Raw genomic sequence first — 10,179 nt, 5'->3', positions numbered from 1 at the left:
GGATGGAGTATTAAACATCAGTAAGCATGTTCAATACTTTTTCCTTGTGTCATTTCTTATTTCACATGCGTCACTGCACATGCTGTGGACTTATTTTGTTAAATGGTGTGCATTAGCTGTGGCAGTATGTGTGAGTGCAACATTAGTAAGGCAGCTAGATACAGACTGAATGTGTTCTGCTTTAACAGAGTGAAAAAGCAGCAGTTAAACAGGAAGTTTCCAGTTACCAGTACTTTGTACTTACAGATTTCTGAGTGAAGACTGGAATGTTGTCATTGCTGTCCGTCACCGTGAGGATGACTTTTGTTTGTCCGGATAACCCTTCTCCTGCCATATCTGCTGCTTGTACTGTCAGAGTGTACTGTGGATATTTCTGTTAAGAGACGAGGACTGTTAAGGTAGATCAGCTCATCAACAGGAAGGAGGAATCACTGACATCAGTTTACAGACCTCTGTAACACACGGCTTTCAAAGTGACTAAAACCCTTCACCTATGAAGGCCTGGCATTCTGCTGAAAAGCTGAAGATAAACTCATAGAATATTTTGCTTATGACAAATACATGCAAACCTGATGCCATTATCTGATATTAGCCTTAGTCAAACTTTTTAAATATAGTGTATTATTCACCAAGCAGTGGTGAAACTGTGACAAGCATGACACAAACTAGAAATGGAGACCATTAGACTCTAAAGTAAAAGTTAAGCTTCAAGAACAGTGTTTGTTTTCAGCAGTAAATTCAGGTTTTACTTCAAAGGTAAATATTATCATCATCCAAGAAATCACCAGCAGTGTTTTTGGTGCAGTGCCCTCTTTGTGATTGATTTCTAGCAGTGATAGGCAGACTACTGATCCTGATTCATAAAAATGCTTTTTCACTTTCAGGCGTAAAAGGACACTTGTATGTTAAATGTGGTTTAACAAGTCTTACCTCTCTATCCAGTCCTCTACCAGTGATTCTGATGCTTCCAGTAATTGGGTTGATTTCAAACATGTTGTCAGTGGGCAGCGGTGGGTCCTGGTTCAGAATACGATAGCGGAGCTCTGAGTTGTCAGTACCTGGCTCATCGTCATCTTTGGCCTCAACCCTAACCACCTCAGTCCCTGGAGTGGAGGAATTCAGAAAAAGGAAATAAAGAGCAGAAGTGTCTGAAGGTCTTCACACTGCTTCATTTAAGAATTTATTAAATCAAAATAGAGTTAGTGTAAAAAGTCTAATTTCATTCCAACCCACATTGTAATTTTCTGAAGGTTATCTTAAAATTCATTGCATTTAAACCTCTGCACTACATTGATTTCTATTGATGAGAATTGTAGATAGTATCAAAAATAAAGAAAACTGCAAATAAGTGCCAACAAGAAAACAAAATAATGTCAAAAATATGTTTAAACATACCGATGGCCGTGGCCTCAGCAACATTTTCTTTGTAGTCTGTCGTAAAATAAGGTTTGTTGTCGTTCTGGTCGATCACACGTACTATAATCTCCATAGGAGCCTCAGCTTGTCCTGCTCCGTCAGCCACAGCATGTGCTTCAAACTACACAGGCAAAAGATTTCAACATGTTTGATTCAGAAAGTTTCAGATTCACCTTTAAATTAATTCATTTATCTCTACACCTTTAATCTACACACAATACAAACAAAGCAAAGATTTTAGTGTCTTGATGTGACTTTTGTTGTGATTCTTTTCTTTTGTGTGCCACCTGCTGCTACTGGTTGGGGTGAGAGAAGGGAGACAAAACAAAAGACACGCTGACATGAAAGCTAGAGATTAATAATAACTAATAATTGAATGCAGGGCAGTGTATAAACACAATGAGTGAAAAAAGTTCTAAGTTCTCAGCCTAATCTTAAAAGTAGAGAAGGTGTCTATCTCTCAAATCCAAACTGGAAGCTGGTTCCACAGAAGAGTACTTTAAATATTCTAAGAACCACAAGTAAGCCTGCAGTCTGAGAGCACTTAATTGGGGTGATACGGTACTTTAAGCTCATTAAGATAAGATGGGGCCTGATTCTTTTATGTGATGTACAAAGAACATCAAAAACAAACAATTTTAACAGAACTTATAACATAAAATGTTTATAAAAAAGTTTTCCAAAGTCACTCCACATGAAAGGATAATCAGAATAAAAGCCTTCATCATCAAGTGTGATGAAAGTGTGTATCTTTTGATGATCATCAAAAGATACACACTTTGGAAAACATTTGGACAAAGTGGGGATGCTTACTAGATATTCGGCTGTTTCCTCTCTGTCGAGTGGCTGTGTTACATACAGATTTCCAGTCTCTCTGTCCATTCTGAAACGACCAACAGGAGGCAGATCAGCTCCTGGACCAGTGATGTTGTAAAAGACCTTCCTTGTTTTATCTTCATTGGAGCGGATCTGGAAAAAACACACAGGACTGAGTTAGATCACTCTCACTGTCTATGGTAAAGGTTATGCAACAATAAAGAAGCTGTGCAAGTTCATCTTCAAAAATATCAAGAGATTCTTGGTTATCCTGATACACAGATCAGAATGATTCAGTCATCTTGTGATCTCAAATCAATAAGATTGCTAGATTCTCTAAGCGGATCTGGAAAAAACCACATTGACTTAAATCACTCTCAGTGATGAGGATAACAGTTCTGGGATAGCTGTTGCTCAGGATGTCAAGCAGGTAATTTACTGATAATAAGGTTGGTGGTTCAATCCCTATCTACTTCACTCTGCTTTTCAAATATCCTTGAGTAAGATACTAACCATGATTTGCTTTATAATGTTTGTGAATGTTAGAAAGCACTTTCACAAAAAAAGCATGGGAAAAAGTCCTCGTATGAATATGACAAGTTGTATAAAGCACTCTGAGTGCTCAGAAAGAGAATGAAGAAGTAAAAAAATTTCTGTTCATGAACCAGTTCATTTAACGTTTATACAACAGCAAAGAGGCTATGCACATTAATATTCAACAGAATCCTGGTTATCCTGATATCAAACATAAGAGAGCAGAGAAAGACGGCACAGTAGTGGATGTCGTAAGATAAATTAACCAATATACAGTATATAGCGTGAAACACAACTCTGTAGTTTTCTTAGAATAATTATGTTATTCCAACAATTTCCAACACACAGTATGGAAAAGACAGTAATAAAACAAGTGTCAATGTACTAACTGCCAACATCTTGCTCTCATTACTGCACATAAACTTTAGATCTTTCCCTAAAGCAATAACTTTTCATTCTCTTTCATAGATATTTTATTTATCTAGAATTAACAAAGTTAGCTCATAACTAAGAGGCATCTAAAAAAACTGGAAATTCTGGAGATTCAATAGTGACAACTAAAAATGGGAAAAACACGTGCTGACTGCAGAGGAACAACAGAGAAATCCTGTCCACAAATAATGTCAACAAAAGTCATTCAGTTCCCCTTACCCGAGCTACTTTTAGGGGATAGGTTCCTCTCTGATTCTCAGGAACATTGAGAGGAGGAATAACCCAGTCTCTCTTCCTCCTCCTCAGTCCTCCAACAGACTTGGGGAATTGAAGAACATGCGCTTGTGGATCAGTGGCATTCTGGGAAAACATGCAGACATATTGTTGGCAAAAGCATGAACAGAAGAAGACTCAGAAATTGTAATGAGGACCACAGATCTTATAATATATCTCAGAATCTGTGACTGTGTATCGTCTACACCATTTTTAACCTAAGACAGCTAATTCATCAAAAATCGAACAAAATATTAGAAAAATTGGAAGCTGTTCCTCAAAAGAGGGACTTGAAAGCTGAAGGCTCTGCCTCTCTATTATACTTTTAACACTCTAGGAACCACAAGTAAGCCCAGAGTCTGAGAGCGAAATGCTCTAATGGGGTGATACGGTACTTTAAAGTCATTAAGATAAAATGGGGACTGATTACTCAAGTATTGTATTTGAGGAGCAGAATTTTAAATTTGAGGTTTTCCATGAGGTGTTAGTGTGTTCAGTCCTGTCACACATTTACAAAGACATCATCCCAGCCCCACAAAACTCAGTAGAAACAGCTGATAAGAGTTTTACGCCCATGTACATCCATCAAGTCAACACTTGCAGCTTAAGGTTAAGCTGCAAGGTTAAAATTAAGCTTGAAAAAAATTCCCTTCTCGGGTACCCAGGACCAGTTTGGCTACTTTTTAAATAATTTTCAATGTCCGAAAAATCACTTTGAAAGACTTTCATGAAGCTGGGAGAACACTTCAAAAAAAATTACATTAGGTAAAAGTCTGGCCTCTCATGCAAAATAAAGAGATGATTTCCAGAAACAACCTTCACATCTGAATGGAAAGGATTGCGACAAAAAAAATTGGCCCTAGCATTAAAAGTTACACTTTAGCTGTTAGCAGTGGCTCATGGATAAAGTAGCCATTCATTTCACTTTTCTTACCACATTAATCTAATCTTCCATCACTTCTTCCTCACTCCTCCACAGCTGGTGCTAGCAGCATCATCCTGTGACTGTGAGGCCCAGTTACTAGTTGCTGGTACCACTTATATTCTTTTTATTGTTTTCTCTCAGCTTTTCAGCTCCACCTGTTTGCCAATTCTTCCACACTAAACTTGCACAGCGAAGGCTGTGTCAGGTGGAATGATTGAATGGGATGCTGTCAGTGTGCAGTGGACCAGGAAAATGTCCAATATGCCAGATTATCAGTCCTGCCCTGTCTGTAAATGTGTAGTTTTGAAAAAAATATAAATAGATTTGAACTTTTCCTTCATGCCCCATTAAACAGTGTCTATAAAACATTAAACAGTCCCGTATGAAACAGTGTCTACCTCTGTGTGGTCAGCAGACTTCACTTCAGTACTGTGATGCTGATGACTGTATTCTATGTGGTCTCCATTGTGGTGCTTTCCACATTGATGACCATGATGGTGTCCATGGTGATGCTCATAATGAACTACCCTGGTTGGAACGGTTATTTTCTGACCTTGAGAGTCCCATGAGTGGATGAAGAAATTCTGGTGTCCATTATAAAGAACAACTTCTCTGTTTACCTGGAAAGTAAAGAAACAAAAGTTTTATTAGTGCATCCACTACACTTCAATTCATTAGAAATGAGTTTCTACATTTCATTAGAACAATTATACAAACTTTCCTGTGATTTTTACAGTAATTCCAACTTTGCCGTCAAGTTAACTCACCATTAATACACCATCTGCCTTTACACCAAAGCGATTGTCATCAGTGCCGAAAAGAAATATTGTGCGGTTTGTGCAGTCAGTGAAGCCCACTGAGAAAGGATAGAAAAAAGTGAATCATTATAAATGTGGAACATGTAATGAAATAACTGGCAAGTCTACACCACCTTGCTGCATATGTCCTGCTGGTAGTGTTGCTGTATTTTTTAGTGTTTTCCAACAGAATACTCACTGGGGCTGGGCCATATCATACCGTTCACGGTAATACCGATATAATGTTGGGCAATGACAAGAAAATGAAGTATCGCAATAGAATATGGGTAAAACGCGCATGCGCAGTGCCTTTGTTTTCATACGCACATGGCGAAAAAGGCACGGCGGCGACAGAGAATGAGAAGGGCGAAAGCGGATCGTTGAATGAAACAGATGAACCAGAATTGGTTTGTAAAAACTGTGAAAACCTCAGTGTGGAACTGGTTTAGCCGTCAGATACACAACAAAGCACTATTTTTGGTAGCGCATGCTAGCGGGCCGTCGTTATTACCGTGTTTTTTGGAAAATACGGCACACTTAAAATCAATCCTTTGATTTTTCTGAAAATCGACAGTGCCCCTTATAATCCCGTGTGCCTTATGTATGAATTCTGGTTGTGTTTACTGACTGATGCTTTAGTACGACTTTGCTAAGCTTCAAACCCGCAACACTTGATGGATTGTCGGAGCATTACGTTTATCGTAGGGAGGAGCCTCGCGGAGTGATACGTACTGTGCTTAACATTACCGTATATTGTGTGTATAAGCTCTTTTTAAGTTTTGTGGATATTATACATGGTTATGCTGAGGATATGTCGGCCAATTTCCACTGGAAATGCCTTTTGGTTAAACTGTCAGCAAGGATTTTGCATTTGCACTGTTAAATTTTTATATAGCTTTAATGCAAAAAGCAGCTGCTTGTTTAAGTGAAAATACATTGATGTTTTTTTTTTTGCACTAAGAAAGTTGTGGAGTTGTAAAGTATTTTGTCTAGTGTCAATTATATCGTCAGTTGTATCGTTATCGCAAATTTTCAAATGTATATCGTGATAAATATTTTTGTGGTTTCCACCTGAGGCAGGAAATTTCTTTTTTATTTTGCTAAGTACTGAATTTTGCTGGAGGCTGCTCTTTGTTTCTTAACCAGTTTTACCCATGATTCCACTGGATAATGGGTAGAACTGGATTAGAAATACTTCTTATTAATGAGCAACAGTACATTTTCAAGAGACAAGGGAAAAAAGTGAAAAATGTTTGTTGTTCGTGTGCATGTGTTCTTGTGTGTGTGTCTACATGCACTAGTAAATGAGTGCATACGTTGCACATGTGGCGGCTAAAATGAAGCAAAGTGAGCATAAACATTCACAGAACTGAGTCTTGTCCTGCACATTGAAGTTTCCTGGAGCTGGAAATAGATGCTCTGATAATGTAGATTAATTAATGTTAAAAACTAATCTTAATAATTCGGTGTCCAGTTTAACGGCCTCAGGTCAGTAGCACAGAGTTTACACTGGCCCCTGTACATTTTTTGCAGGCAAAAAAGCTTTTATTTCTATGTTTTGAAATAGTAACATTTAATACAAACAATTTATCTTTTGTTTTATCCTAAATTGGCAATATTTTGTTACTAAAGCCTAAAAATCTATTATAATAAAACAATAAATTCTAGTAAACCTGATGCCTCTCTTTACACCCACCCCTCCACGTCACAGGTAGCACTGTGATAGAAAGCCACAGCTGCTGTCAAAGTGTGCAACTGAAACATTATGTGGGTCTTATCTGTTCATCTATAATCACATCCTACAGGTGTGATTATAGTACAATACTATAATGTAGATTTTTTGCTGTGTAAAACAAACAGTGGTGAATTGGGGGAGCTGAACAGTAAACTCTTCTTCACAGCTTGTTAAGCAGGTGGTTTGATGAAGGAATCCTGCTATATTTTTCCCAGCAAAGATCAGTATGTCATTTACTGTAACAAGTACTGCGAGATAAACTCTTTTAGATATGAGAAAAACAGTTTCTTTCACTCCACCTGACATCACTGTCTCACTAACTGCTCTTCCTCTTTATTCTTTGTGTGTCTAAATGTAACAAAATGTTTACATGTAAGGAATTTAATTGTGTGAATGACAATGAATACCTGCATCTGTGAAATTAAATTGTTTGCTCGACATTATGTTGTATGTCGCGCAAGACTTTTGATATGAATATCATTTCAGTGTTCCTCGCCTCACCCCCTACCCGGTGATGGCAGATGCTTTCCTCTGAGCCTGGTTCTGTTTGATGTTACTTCCTTTTAAAAGGCAGTTTTTCATCCCCACTTGAATTGAAGTGCCAAAATGTATTCATAGTTTTCTGTCTCTCTGTTTTCACCTTAGTGACTTTTGTTGTGATTTGGCACTATATAAAAGCAACTAAAGGCAAATAAAGCAAGGCAACAAGTGAATATTCATGTTAAAGCCTGCATAACTACAGTTAATTTGAAAAAGGCTACAGTCCACTTATGTTTTATATCATCTTTCAGTTTTATGAAACCAACAGAGTTCTCCTTCTCTTTCAGTGCTTCATAACATCTGAATAGCAAAACCTGCTAAACAGGCTTGGTGACATTGCTCTGACCTGAGGTTAAAAGTATTTGTGAGCAGTGTGAGAGCTGAATCTGCATTCCAGAAACCTTACAACTCAGATGCAGTTGGATGCCACAACTAGTTAAGCTGGAAAAGCACCAAAAAACAGACGTGTTTTACTTCAAAGCAAGGTAGAGCTATTCATACATTGCAAGCAATACAGCATCATAGTTGTTGTTTTTTTGTTTGTTTTTTTGGGGTTGGGGGGGTTAATATGGGTGTCTGGACACAGCCTTGTCAGTGCCTTACATATGCTTTATTTAGTGATCACAAACAACAGTTTGTGGCAGAACAGATTAAAAATTATAGTATTGTTACCTTCATTGCTGCCATCTTGGACTGACAACAATTAAATGGAGGATGCTGCTAATTTCCAAGATGAAACTTGGAGTTGAGGTCCAGATGAAAATTCTGATTGGGAACTCGAATATTCTGACAAACTTCATCTGGAACAAATGGTATGATGTTGTTTGGGTTTCAACCGAGAACAACGTAAGCAGCTAACCTGTTAAAGGCCATCTTGAGGAATCCTTTACAAAAGTTTTTTCATGTAGGGCTGTAACTCACGTCCAAATGCTCCCACAGGTTTGTATAAACAAATCCTCACATATCTATTATGATATGTTAAGAAACATCAACCATTTCATTCAGGTTACCAGTAAGACACTAGATTCCTGGGTTGTTCTTACCTCTGCCCAGTCTCATGCCCGTCCTCAGATGTTCCCTGCACACTCTGAAAATCAACAGCTCTGACTCAAATCCAGGCACACATGTCGACCTCGCAGCTATTTCTGGTGATGAGACCTAGAAGAGGAGAAAGAGTATTTTGGTTGGACCTGTAATAATAAAGTGACTAATCATAAGCAAGAGAAAATAAGAGTAACTGAATAACACAAGACAATATAACAATAACTATAACTGGCATTTTAAACAACAATTAAAATACTTTTGTTGCATCGCATAATATGAATACTTTAAGACATGTGTATATGCCATTTTTCAGAGGAAACAATAAAACTACAAAACACAACGTCATCAGTGGAATAATGGGAATCAACGTGGAGGGATATGGGGGAAAAAGCCTGCTATGCCTGTGAAACAGATTAATTAGTTTTTAAATCCTGCACAAGTTTTTTCTGCCCATTTAAAGAGTATCAGCAAGTGCTATGACTAACAAAAGTGTTCTTCTTACAATAAAAGGTTACTTGATGCATAAACACAACAAATGTGTCTGCCCCTCCTTGAGTCTGGATCTCCTGGAGGTTTCTTCCTGTTAAAAGGGAGTTTTTCCTTGCCACTGTCACCAAGTACTTGCTCCTAGGTGGTTCTTAGATTGCTGGGGTTTTGAGGTGACTGTTGTTTTGACTTGGTGCTTTCCACATGAAAATGAATCTAATTTTATTTAATTGCAGCAGGTAATGTAACATTAACCATATTTATTTTAAGTAACTTTAAACAGAATGGAAAATGGCAGAAATTAATTATAACAAAAGGAAGACGTCTCACCTGAAAAACGATGACTAAAGCGCCAAAAACCGCAAACCAAGCGGTCCCCATCTCTCCAAATCCCCTCTTTAATATTCCTGTTCTTCCTGTCGCACCGTAATTGTAGCTTCAGTAACTGGGTGTGAGCTGGATGGAAGTAAGTTTAAGTACTTTCAGCAGATGATGTCAGGTTACAGGTGCGCAACACCCTGGTTCCGTCATGCGTAAAGAGACATAACATGGTAGTTTCTGTTTCTGTTCCTGAGTACTTCACACAAGGGCGTAGATTTGGCATGGACGGAAGGGACATGTCCCCACCAATATCCGGCAATTATTGAATTGCCCCCACCAATAATTTGATCTCTTTGAGTAAAGAAAAACAACCCGATAGAAAGAAAAAACAAAAAAACATCTGTCAGCGTCTCATTCACCCAGCGGTGCAGAAAGAGTTAAATTATGTTCTCTACTTGAGTCCTACGTCATGTGAGAAATATGGCCAATGTGATTGGCTGTGCTTTTCAGTGAGCTCTGTTTAGTTTTAGCAGCGGCAAGCCTGCGCTGCCAGGAGGAGAGGAGGATGGCAGCAAAAAGGAAGAACCTGGATATAAGAAAGTATTTTTCAAAGAAACCTGTAAGTCACTTAAACTCAAGTTCACTCATAAAATGTGTCCGTCATAATAATGTTACAGGCTATGCTAGGCTTTGGCCCACATTAGTCTAAAATTGTATGTACCCATTAATAACGTGTTTTGGAAACTAACTGCACAACAGGCAGCACTCCAAGAGCAGCATTTCTAATTTTGATTGAAGCTGTCGGAGAAAACGGAGCCTCGAGCGAGCCAGGATATTAGTTTACAGAGGCTGTTAAAATT

The 10,179-nt window shown here is 38.2% G+C and overlaps 1 protein-coding gene across 1 annotated transcript; it reads right to left on the bottom strand.

Moving 5' to 3' along the window:
* Positions 1-244: 244 nt before the first annotated feature.
* Positions 245-9,433, bottom strand: LOC102211375 (cadherin-1-like; the record flags this gene model as incomplete). Its single annotated transcript, XM_005752509.2, has 9 exons — positions 9,329-9,433; positions 8,512-8,626; positions 5,164-5,252; positions 4,795-5,016; positions 3,418-3,558; positions 2,230-2,385; positions 1,396-1,537; positions 931-1,103; positions 245-373 (listed from the first exon to the last, which is right to left on the bottom strand). Coding segments are annotated over exons 1-9 (1,218 nt in total), but the record flags the coding sequence as incomplete, so codon positions are not given.
* Positions 9,434-10,179: the final 746 nt, after the last annotated feature.

This window comes from Pundamilia nyererei, unplaced genomic scaffold (assembly GCF_000239375.1).
Source record: "Pundamilia nyererei isolate P.nyererei 1_Seehausen unplaced genomic scaffold, PunNye1.0 scaffold00363, whole genome shotgun sequence".
Classification (NCBI taxonomy): Eukaryota; Metazoa; Chordata; class Actinopteri; order Cichliformes; family Cichlidae; genus Pundamilia; species Pundamilia nyererei.
The sequence above is the reverse complement of the archived record's forward strand: the minus strand, read 5'-3'. Positions and strand labels throughout refer to the sequence as shown.